This window comes from Tachyglossus aculeatus, chromosome 10 (assembly GCF_015852505.1).
Source record: "Tachyglossus aculeatus isolate mTacAcu1 chromosome 10, mTacAcu1.pri, whole genome shotgun sequence".
NCBI classification, from domain to species: Eukaryota; Metazoa; Chordata; class Mammalia; order Monotremata; family Tachyglossidae; genus Tachyglossus; species Tachyglossus aculeatus.
In genome coordinates this window covers 56,581,414-56,594,290 of record NC_052075.1, presented here as the reverse complement: position 1 = coordinate 56,594,290, position 12,877 = coordinate 56,581,414, and the positions used below count along the sequence as shown (strand labels likewise).

The window sequence follows — 12,877 nt, the reverse complement described above, 5'->3', positions numbered from 1 at the left end:
CCCCATTTTCCAGATGAGGGAACTGAGGCCCAGAGAAGTGAAGCGACTTGCCCAAAGTCACACAGCTGGCGATTGGCGGAGTCGGGATTTGAACCCATGACCTCTGACTTCAAAGACTGGGCTCTTTCCACTGAGCCACGCCGCTTCTCTTATAAAAGAGAATAATAATATAATAATAATAATGACGTTCACACAATAACAGCGCTCAGAACAGTGCTTTGCACATAGTAAGTGCTTAACAAATGCCATCATTATGATTATTCTAAACACACAATCACTCACAATCACCAACACACATTCGTATATATATAGAATCACACCTCTGACTCCAAAGCCCGGACTCTTTCCACTGAGCCACGCCGCTTCTCTTATAATAATAAGACATTCACACAATAACAGCGCTCAGAACAGTGCTTTGCACATAGTAAGCGCTTAACAAATGCCATCATTATTATGATTATTCTAAACACACAATCACTCACAATCACCAACACACATTCGTATATATATATATATATATATAGACAATCACACCTCTGACTCCAAAGCCCGGGCTCTTTCCACTGAGCCACGCCGCTTCTCTTATAATAATAAGACATTCACACAATAACAGCGCTCAGAACAGTGCTTTGCACATAGTAAGCACTTAACAAATGCCAGCATTATTATGATTATTCTAAACACACAATCACTCACAATCACTAATACACATTCGTGTATATATATATATATACAATCACACCTCTGACTCCAAAGCCCGGGCTCTTTCCACTGAGCCACGCCGCTTCTCTTATAATATGCAGCGTGGCTCAGTGGAAAGAGCACAGGCTTTGGAGTCAGAGGTCGTGGGTTCAAATCCCAACTCTGCCAATTGTCAGCTGTGTGACTTTGGGCAAGTCACTTCACTTCTCTGGGCCTCAGTTACCTCATCTGTAAAATGGGGATTAAGACTGTGAGCCCCTTGTGGGACAACCTGATCACCCTGTATCCTCCCCAGAGCTTAGAACAGTGCTTTGCACATAGTAAGTGCTTAATAAATGCCATTATTATTATTATTATAAGACATTCACACAATAACAGCACTCAGAATAGTGCTTTGCACATAGTAAGCGCTTAATAAATGCCATTATTATTATATTATTATAAGACAGTCACACAATAACAGCGCTCAGAACAGTGCTTTGCACATAGTAAGCGCTTAGCAAATGCCATCATTATGATTATTCTAAACACACAATCACTCACAATCACCAACACACATTCGTGTATATATATATATATATATATATATATATAATCACACCTCTGACTCCAAAGCCTGGGCTCTTTCCACTGAGCCACGCCGCTTCTCTTATAATAATAAGACATTCACACAATAACAGCGCTCAGAACGGTGCTTTGCACATAGTAAGCGCTTAACAACTGCCATCATTATTATGATTATTCTAAACACACAATCAGTCACAATCACCAACACACATTCGTGTGTATATATATATATAGACAATCACACCTCTGACTCCAAAGCCCGGACTCTTTCCACTGAGCCACGCCGCTTCTCTTATAATAATAAGACATTCACACAATAACAGCGCTCAGAACAGTGCTTTGCACATAGTAAGCGCTTAACAAATGCCAGCATTATTATGATTATTCTAAACACACAATCACTCACAATCACCAACACACGTTCATATATATATATAGACAATCACACCTCTGACTCCAAAGCCCGGGCTCTTTCCACTGAGCCACGCCGCTTCTCTTATAATAATAACACATTCACACAATAACAGCGCTCAGAACAGTGCTTTGCACATAGTAAGCGCTTAACAAATGCCATCATTATTATGATTATTCTAAACACACAATCACTCACAATCACCAACACACATTTGTGTATATATATATATATGCATATATATGTGTATATATATATATATGTATATATATGTGTGTGCATATATATATATATATATATATATATATATATATATATATATATACAATCACACCTCTGACTCCAAAGCCCGGGCTCTTTCCACTGAGCCACGCCGCTTCTCTTATAATAAGAGAATAATAATAATAAGACATTCATCGTAAGCGCTTAACAAATGCCATCATTATTATGATTATTCTAAACACACAATCACTCACAATCACCACCACACATTCGTGTATATATATATATACACGAATGTGTGGTGGTGATTGTGAGTGATTATATATATATACAATCACACCTCTGACTCCAAAGCCCGGGCTCTTTCCACTGAGCCACGCCGCTTCTCTTATAATAATAAGAGAATAATAATAAGACATTCACACAATAACAGCGCTCAGAACAGTGCTTTGCACATAGTAAGCCCTTAACAAATGCCAGCATTATTATGATTATTCTAAACACAAAATCACTCACAATCACCAACGCACATTCATATATATATATATATATATGCAGTCACACACAGTCACATAAGCACTCATCCGTATACAGACACGTTCACACGCAGTCACAGCAAAACACACACTCGTACAGACATATCACAGCAGCACGCACCCTTACACAGACTCGACATTCACAAACAGGCCCAAATGGAAACACTCTCTTTTTAGGCCCACATTGACAGGCCAACGGTAGACTGTGAGCCCGCTGTTGGGTAGGGACCGTCTCTCTATGCTGCCAACTTGTACTTCCCAAGCGCTTAGTCCAGTGCTCTGCACACAGTAAGCGCTCAATAAATACGATTGATTGATTGATTGAACCCTAGACCCCCGCTTTCCGTCCAAACACTCCCCCCCGGGAGGCAGCTGGCTGGAAGGAGGCGCGGAGGCCCGGCTTGGGGAGTGAGGACTACTGGGTCCCTTTCACTCATTCATTCCATCGTATTTATTGAGCGCTCACTGTGTGCAGAGCACTGGACTAAGCGCTTGGGAAGTCCAAGTTGGCAACATCTAGAGACGGTCCCTTCCCAACAGCGGGCTCACAGGCTAGAAGGGTCCTTCCTCCCCACGCGTCTCCAGCCGAGGCGCGGAGGCTGGAATGTGGCAGGAATCTGCCCCCCACCCCTTTCCACAACCAACTTGCGCAACTGAGGTCAGCCGGGCCCCCGGGAGCACACGCGTGGGTCATGGGAACACACGTGAGCGACAGCCTTGGAGCCTCCCGCCACCGCCCACGCCGCCCGACTTGGGCGTGGGTTTGGAGGTGGTTGGGTGAATAATAAATAAATAAATAAATAAATAAATAAAATCAATCAATCAATCGTATTTATTGAGCGCTTACTGTGTGCAGAGCACTGGACTAAGCGCTTAATGTTGGCATTTATTAAGCGCTTACTATACGCAAAGCACCGTTCTAAGCGCTGGGGAGGTTACAAGGTGATCAGGTTGTCCCACGGGGGGCTTCACAGTCTTCATCCCCATTTTACAGATGAGGGAACTGAGGCACAGAGAGGTTAAGCGACTTGCCCAAAGTCACCCAGCTGACAATGGGTGGAGCCGGGACTTGAACCCATGACCTCTGACTCCAAAGCCCGGGCTCCTTCCACTGAGCCACACTGAAGCAGCAAGGAGAACGGATTTCGGGGTTCGAGTCTTCCTCGGACCTTGTGTCCCTCATGATCCTGCCTTAAAATAATAATGAGATCAGAATTCATTCATTCAATCGTATCTATTGAGCGCTTACTGTGTGCAGAGCACTGGACTAAGCGCTTGGGAAGTACAAGTTGGCAACATAGAGAGACGGTCCCTACCCAACAGTGGGCTCACAGTCTAGAACATGAATAATAATAATAATAAAAATGGCATTTATTAAGCGCTTACTATGTGCAAAGCACTGTTCTAAGCGCTGGGAAGCTTACAATGAATCATTATTACTGAATGAATGAATGAATCATTATTATTTTAAGGCATTTTAAGGCATTTAAGGCATCATATAATGATGGCATTTATTAAGCGCTTACTATGTGCAAAGCCCTGTTCTAAGCGCTGGGGAGGTTACAAGGTGATCAGGTTGATCAGGGGCTTACAGTCTTCATCCCCATTTTCCAGATGAGGTAACTAGTCACAGAGCAGTGAAGTGACTTGCCCAAAGTCACCCAGCTGACAATTGGCAGAGCCAGGATTTGAACCCACGACCTCTGACTCCAAAGCCGGGGCTCTTTCCACTGAGCCGGGCATTTGTTAAGCGCTTATTATGTGCTAACACTGTTCTAAGCGCTGGGGGAGATACAAGGTCGTCAGTTTGCCCCACGTGGGGCTCGCGGTCTTCATCCCCATTTTACAGAGGAGGTCACTGAGGAACAGAGAAGTTGAGCACCTTGCCCAAAGTCATCCAGCTGATCGGGGGTGGAGCCGGGATTAGAACCCAGGACCGTTTTAACAATCTCCACGGGGCCACAGCCGGGCCCCCAACCCCAGACTCGAGCAGGGATAATAATAATAATTATTATTATGGCATTTATTAAGCGCTTACTATGTGCAAAGCACTGTTCTAAGTGCTGGGGAGGTTACAGGGCGATCAGGTTGTCCCACGCGGGGCTCGCAGTCTTCATCCCCATTTTACAGATGAGGGAACTGAGGCCCAGAGAGGTGAAGGGACTTGCCCAAAGTTACCCAGCTGGGGGCTTGAGAAGTGAGGGGGGGATGGAGAGACAGATATATATGTGTGTGTATATATATATATATATGTGTGTGTGTGTATATATCATACATATCATATAACATATATATATGTATATATCATATATATAATATATGTGATATATGATATATACACATATATATGATATATATCATATATATATCATATATATGATACATATGAATGTGTGTTGGTGTTTGTGAGTGATTGTGTGTTTAGAATAATCATAATAATGATGGCATTTGTTAATTTGTTAATTTGTTGTCTGTCTCTCCCTCCTAGAGACATCAGGGCCTAAACACAGAGAGACACCAAGTCTGGGGCACAGAGCTACAGAGATGGAGAAACCGGGACAGAGACACAGAGACATCAGGGCCTAAACACGGAGAGACACCAAGTCCGGGGCACAGAGTTAGAGAAACGGAAAAACCGGGACAGAGACACAGAGACATCAGGGCTAAACACAGAGAGACACCAAGTCCGGGGCACAGAGCTACAGAGACGGAGAAACCGGGACAGAGACACAGAGACATCAGGGCCTAAACACGGAGAGACACCAAGTCCGGGGGACAGAGCTAGAGAGACGGAGAAACCGGGACAGAGACACAGAGACATCAGGGCCTAAACACGGAGAGACACCAAGTCCGGGGGACAGAGCTACAGAGACGGAGACACCGGGACAGAGACACAGAGACATCAGGGCCTAAACACGGAGAGACACCAAGTCTGGGGCACAGAGCTACAGAGATGGAGAAACCGGGACAGAGACACAGAGACATCAGGGCCTAAACACAGAGAGACACCAAGTCTGGGGCACAGAGCTAGAGAGATGGAGAAACTGGGACAGAGACACAGAGACATCAGGGCCTAAACACGGAGACTCACCAAGTCTGGGGCACAGAGCTACAGAGACGGAGAAACCGGGACAGAGACACAGAGACATCAGGGCCTAAACACAGAGAGACACCAAGTCCGGGGCACAGAGCTACAGAGATGGAGAAACCGGGACAGAGACACAGAGACATCAGGGCCTAAACACGGAGAGACACCAAGTCCGGGGCACAGAGCTACAGAGACGGAGAAACCGGGACAGAGACACAGAGACATCAGGGCCTAAATACGGAGAGACACCAAGTCCGGGGCACAGAGCTACAGAGACGGAGAAACCGGGACAGAGACACAGAGACATCAGGGCCTAAATACGGAGAGACACCAAGTCCGGGGCACAGAGCTACAGAGACGGAGAAACCGGGACAGAGACATCAGGGCCTAAACACAGAGAGACACCAAGTCCGGGGCACAGAGCTACAGAGACGGAGAAACCGGGACAGAGGCACAGAGACATCAGGGCCTAAACACGGAGAGACACCAAGTCCGGGGGACAGAGCTACAGAGACGGAGACACCGGGACAGAGACACAGAGACATCAGGGCCTAAACACGGAGAGACACCAAGTCCGGGGGACAGAGCTACAGAGACGGAGACACCGGGACAGAGACACAGAGACATCAGGGCCTAAACACGGAGAGACACCAAGTCCGGGGCACAGAGCTACAGAGACGGAGACACCGGGACAGAGACACAGAGACATCAGGGCCTAAACACGGAGAGACACCAAGTCCGGGGCACAGAGCTACAGAGACGGAGAAACCGGGACAGAGACACAGAGACATCAGGGCCTAAACACGGAGAGACACCAAGTCCGGGGCACAGAGACACAGAGACATCAGGGCCTAAACGCGGAGAGACACCAAATCCGGGGCACAGAGTTAGAGAGACGGAGAAAACGGGACAGAGACACTGAGATAGTGGGAGATAACAGGAATTAGAGGCAGGGGCAGCAGACGGAGACCCAGAGGCGTCGGGACCCCCGTCACAGAGACAGAGAGACGGGGGCGTCAGACAGAGACACAGAGACAGAGCTATCGGGAGCCAGAGACAGAGACTACCGGCCCCCGAGAGACCAGGGACAGGGAGATGAAGAGATGGAGATCGGGATGCAGAGTGGGCAAGTCATTTAACTTCCCTGTGCCTCAGTGACCTCATCTGTAAAATGAGGACTGTGAGCCCCAGGTGGGACAACCTGATCACCTTGTAGAACAGTGCTCTGCACAGAGTAGACTGTGAGCCCACTGTTGGGTAGGGACTGTCTCTCTATGTTGCCAATTTGTACTTCCCAAGCGCTTAGTACAGTGCTCTGCACATAGTAAGCGCTCAATAAATACGATTGATGATGATAGTAAGTGCTTAACAAATGCCATAAAAAAAAAATGGGAGGCAGAGACAGATCCACTAGGCCCCGGAGTCAGAGACGGAGATACAGAGAGATAGACGAAACGAGAGCTGGGGGCAGAGACACCGGGAAACAGAGAGACACAAACCCCCTGATTGAGGTGGAGATAGAGAGACAGACCACCACCCCTTCGGCCTCTCCCGCTGACCCCCTTTGGGTCATTCCCACTCTCAATCCACTCCCTTATTTGTACAAATTTATTCTATTTATTTTATTAATATGTTTTGTTTTGTTGTCTGTCTCCCCCTCCTAGACTGGGAGCCCGCTGTTGGGGAGGGACCATCTCTATATGTTGCCGACTTGGCCTTCCCAAGCGCTTGTACAGTGCTCTGCACACAGTGAGCGCTCAATAAATGCAATTAATGATTGGACTGTGAGCCCACTGTTGGGCAGGGACCGGCTCTATATGTTGCCGACTTGGATTCCCAAGCGCTTGGTAGTGCTCTGCACAGAGTGAGCGCTCAATATATACGATCGAATGAAGGAATGAACATATATATATAGTATACATAGTTCCTATTCTATTTATTTCATTTTGTTAATATGTTTTGTTTTGTCGTCTGTCTCCCCCTTCTAGACTGTGAGCCCGCTGTTGGGTAGGGACCGTCTCTAGATGTTCCCAACTTGGACTTCCCAAGCGCTCAGTCCAGTGCTCTGCACACAGTAAGCGCTCAAAAGCAGCGTGGCTCAGTGGAAAGAGCCCGGGCTTTGGAGTCAGAGGTCATGGGTTCGAATCCCGGCTCCGCCACACGTCTGCTGTGTGACCTTGGGCAAGTCACTTCACTTCTCTGGGCCTCAGTTCCCTCATCTGTAAAATGGGGATTAAGACTGAGAGCCCCACGTGGGACATCCTGATCACCTTGTATGTCCCCCATTGCTTATTACAGTGCTTTGAACACAGTAAGCGCTTAACAAATGCCGTCATTATTATTATTAATAAATACAATTGAATGAATGAATGAATGAATGAAAGTCTGGTTCAGACCCACACTCTGCCTCCTCTCATCCTTCCCGCAGTCTAACCTTCCTCCCTCCCGCTGCAGCGGTCACCCAGGGGGACCGGAACGGAGAAGGGAAACTGCACATTTTCCCAGGACCCGAGTGACACACAAACGAGGCTGGATTCGTTTCCTCCACGCCCGTCCGGGGGCATCACCTCCGCCCCCCACTCTCCTGACAGCATCCACCGGCCTCCTCCAGGAAGCTCTCCAGAATTCAGAAAGAGCGCTGCTCGGATGCCAACCCCTCCCCTGGCCCACCGTGTTTCCTACCCAGCGGGGCAGGAAGTGGCCAGTGTCCGGGTGGTACCTTGTGGTCGGGGGGCCCAGCAAGCAGGGTGCCACCCATTGGCTCACCACCCCTTTCCGGGCAGAGAGGGGATGGGTGCCCCAGATTGTGGAGTTCCTTCGGCCTCCCCCTTCCCTCCCTCCCTCTCTCGGGGGGCTGGACGGGACCGGACGCGGCAGGCTGACGTGCGAGACCTCTCCAAGGCCCCGTCCCACCCTAAACATCCGGCGGCTGCCCCGGTGACACGGAGTCCTGGGAACCGGACCTCAGGCCCAGGCCCAGGCCCAACCCCAGCCCCTGCCCAGCAATCCCAGCCCCATCCCAGGCCCAGCCCTAGGCCCAATCCCAGCCCCAACCCAGGCCCAGGCCATGACCCATCCCAGCCCCATCCCAGGCCCAATCCCAGCCCCATCCCAGGCCCAGCCCAGGCCCAACCCCAGCCCCTGCCCAACCCCAGCCCCTGCCCAATCCCAAACCCAATCCCAGCCCCATCCCAGGCCCAATCCCAGCCCCATCCCAGCCCCATCCCAGGCCCAGCCCTAGGTCCAACCCCAGCCCCTGCCCAGGCCCTGCCCCATCCCAGGCCCAATCCCAGCCCCATCCCAGGCCCATCCCAGCCCCAATCCCAGCCCCATCCCAGGCCCATCCCAGGCCCAGCCCTAGGCCCAACCCCAGCCCCTGCCCAGGCCCTGCCCCATCCCAGGCCCAGCCCTAGGCCCAACCCCAGCCCCTGCCCAGGCCCTGCCCCATCCCAGCCCCATCCCAGGCCCAGCCCTAGGCCCAACCCAGGCCCCATCCCAGCCCCAATCCAAGCCCCATCCCAGCCCCATCCCAGGCCCAGCCCCAGGCCCAGCCCTGTCCTTGCCATCCAGAGTCTGACCCCTGCTTAAGACCCACTGTCCTCCCTCGGCCCTGCCCAGCCCACCCCCCTCAACCCCTTCCCTTCGCTGCCCAGCTCTGCCCGGTCCACCCCCTCTCCTGCCCCAGTCCCACTCCGCCCTCACCCCGCTCTCTCCCCCGCCCCCTCTGCCCCCAGCCCCTTCCCTCCTCTGCCCAGCTTTGCCCTTTCCGCCCCTTCCCTTGGCTCCCCTCGTCCCCCTCCCACTAAGCCCCTTCCGTCGGCCCCCCAGCTCTGCCCCCCGCACTCCAGCGGTGGTCCGCGCGCGCCCCCCTACCCTACCCTGCTGGGTGCCCGGGCGCTGTCCCTTCTGCCCAGGGCCTTCAGGAGCCTCTCCACGGGGCCACTGGACTTCATGGCAGGCAGCGGGCGGTGGGCAGCGGGCGGTGGACGGCGGATGGCCGGCTGGTCGGGGGGGGGGGGTCTGGAAACAATGAGGACGGAGGCCCCAGAGTCCAGGGCCGGGCCCGGCTTCCAGGAAGCGGGGGGTGACCGGAGGAGGAGGACGACTGGGAGGCGGCCTTGGGTCCGTCCTGGGTCCAGGCCAGCAGCCCAGGAGGGAGGGTCTGACTGTCCCTGGGAGTTGGGGGCTGGCAGACCCCAGGATCCCCCCAACCCGGGACCCCCAGGGATCCGGTGGGCGGGCCGGGGAGAGCGGGAACACGACGTCCGGCCGGAGCGAACTGGACGCCCCGTCCCCTCGGGCAGGGCGGGTCACCTGGGAGCGGACGCCCCCCCCAGTGTGACCTCCATGACCTCCCCTCCTCCGCTGCAGAGGCCGCTCAGTCCTGTGACCGGCGAGGGAGGCGCCGGACGCCTGGGTCCGGCCAAAGGCGCCGGCCAGAGGAAGGGGCGGAGGGCGGCGGGGAGGAGCCGGGGGACGGGATGCCAGCTCTGCCCGACCGCTTGGTCACCCAGGCCTTCGCCCCCCAACCCGAGGCCGGGCCCAGGGGGACTTGCTCACCACCTCCTCCTCCTTTTAATAATAATAATCATCATGATGGTATTTGTTCAGCATTTACTACGTGCGAAGCGCTGTCCTAAGCTCCGGGGTGGATGCAAGGTGATCAGGTTGCCCCATGGGGGGCTCCCAGTCTTCATCCCCATTTTACCGATGAGGGAACTGAGGCCCAGAGAAGTGATGCAGCTGACAGGCGGTGGAGCATTCTTTCCTTCATTCAGTCGTATTTATTCATTCATTCATTCATTCAATCGTATTTATTGAGCGCTTACTGTGTGCAGAGCACTGGACTAAGCGCTTGGGAAGTACAAGTTGGCAACACATAGAGACGGGCCCTACCCAACAGCGGGCTCACAGTCCTGGCACTTAGGGATTAGAACCCGTGACCTCTGACCCCCACGCTCGTACTCTTTCCACTGAGCCACGCCGCTTCTCTCCCCCATCCTCCAGACCGCCCCGTGTCCTTCCTCCTCCTCCTCCTCCTCCTCCTCCTCCTCCGGCCCTGATCCTGCCCCTCTCCATCCAGGCCTCTGCCCTGCCCCGTCCCCAGAGCCCCCCGACCCCCGCTCTTCAGTGCTTAGACCAGTGCTTGGCATATAGTAATAATAATAATAATAACAATGACATTTATTAAGCGTTTCCTATGTGCAAAGCCCTGTTCCAAGCGCTGGGGAGGTTACAAGGTGATCAGGTTGTCCCACGGGGGGCTCACAGTCTTCATCCCCAGTTTCCAGATGAGGGAACTGAGGCACAGAGAAGTCTTTTAGACTGTGAGCCCACCATATCCCGGCTCTGCCAATTATCAGCCGTGTGAATTTGGGCAAGTCACTTCACTTCTCTGGGCCTCAGTTACCTCCTCTGTAAAATGGGGATTAAGACTGTAAGCCCCACGTGGGACAACCTGATCCCCTTGTATCCCCCCCGGCGCTTAGAACGGTGCTTTGCACATAGTAAGCGCTCAATAAATACAACTGAACGATTGAATGAATGTTGGGTAGGGACTGTCTCTCTATGTTGCCAACTTGGACTTCCCAAGCGCTTAGTACGGTGCTCTGCACACAGTAAGCACTCAATAAATACGATTGATTGATTGATTGAAGCGACCTGCCCAAAGCCGCACAGCTGACAATCGAATCGAGCAGGGATTCGAACCCATGAAGCACTTAAATACTATTATTATTATTATTATTATTATTATTATTATTATTATTATTATTATTATTATTATTACCGACAGGTCCCCCTGCAGAGTCCAGGCCTGGACTGGACAGGCCAGGATAGACAGTCCCAGCACCCACCCACCCCCGGCCTCGTCCTAAGCGCTCAATAAATACGATTGATTGATTGATTGATTGATTGATTGATTGGGGTGGCCGGACTCCTGGGTCTGTGCCGGGGCCTGCAGGATCCGGGGGTGGACGGGTCCCCCGTGGAGGACAAGGAGTTAACGACCCCTGGCTTAAGGGGGGGCCCAGCCCACCCCCAGCCCCAGCCCCACCCCCAGGATGCCAAAAGAGTCCGCCATTCTCTTTGGCTGGCTTCAAAGGGGACCGGACCGGACCGTTATTTTCTCTCCCCCCCACCATAATAATAATAATAATAATAATGACAGTATTTGCTAAGCGCTTACTAAGTGCCAAGCATGGCTCTAAGCGCTGGCAAGGCCATCAGGTTGTCCCACGTGGGGCTCACAGTCTTCATCCCCATTTTACAGATAATAATAATGATGATGGTGTTTGTGAAGCGTTTACTATGTGCCCAGCACTGTTCTAAGCGCTGGGGGGGGATACAAGGCCATCGGGTTGTCCCCCGTGGGGCTCACAGTCTTCATCCCTGTTTTAATAATAATAATAATGCTGATGGTATTTGCTAAGTGCTTACTATGTGCCCAGCACTGTTCTAAGCACTGTTGGGGGTGGGGGGGGGGGGGGGGATACAAGGCCATCGGGTTGTCCCCCGTGGGGCTCACAGTCTTCATCCCTGTTTTAATAATAATAATAATGATGATGGTATTTGCTAAGTGCTTACTATGTGCCCAGCACTGTTCTAAGCACTGGGGGGGATATAAGGCCATCAGGTTGTCCCACGTGGCCATCCCTTCTAGACTGTAAGCCCGTTGTTGGGTAGGGACCGTCTCTATATGTTGCCGACTTGTACTTCCCAAGCGCTTAGTACAGTGCTCTGCACACAGTAAGCGCTCAATAAATACGATTGATTGATTGATTCATCCCCATTTTAATAATAATAATAATGATGATGGTATTTGCTAAGTGCTTACTGCATACCCAGCACTGTTCTAAGCACTGGGGGGGATATAAGGCCATCAGGTGGTCCCACGTGGGGCTCACGGTCTTAATATCCATTTTAATAATAATAATAATAATAATAATAATAATAATGGTATTTGCTAACTGCTTACTATGTGCCCAGCACTGTTCTAAGCCCTGGGGGGATATAAGGCCATCAGGTTGTCCCACGTGGGGCTCACAGTCTTCATCTCCATATTAACAATAATAATGATGATGATGATGGTATTTGCTAAGTGCTTACTATGTGCCCAGCACTGTTCTAAGCACTGGGGGGATATAAGACCATCAGGTTGTCCCACGTGGGGCTCACAGTCTTCATCTCCATATTAATAATAATAATAATGATGGTATTTGCTAACTGCTTACTATGTGCCCAGCACTGTTCTAAGCACTGGGGGGGATATAAGGCCATCAGGTTGTCCCACATGGGGCTCACAGTCTTCATCCCCATTTTAATAATAATAATAATGATGGTATTTGCTAA

At 51.3% G+C, this 12,877-nt stretch overlaps 1 protein-coding gene across 2 annotated transcripts in view; it reads right to left on the bottom strand.

The window, feature by feature from the left end:
• TNS2 (tensin 2) overlaps positions 1-9,782 on the bottom strand; it is a 65,609-nt gene extending 55,827 nt beyond the window's left edge. For both annotated transcript variants that reach the window (XM_038752105.1, XM_038752106.1), the window contains exon 1: positions 9,406-9,782. In XM_038752105.1, coding sequence (XP_038608033.1) covers positions 9,406-9,480 — 75 coding nt within the window. In that variant the 5' untranslated portion in view covers positions 9,481-9,782. The remainder of the gene's footprint in view (positions 1-9,405) is intronic.
• Positions 9,783-12,877: the final 3,095 nt, after the last annotated feature.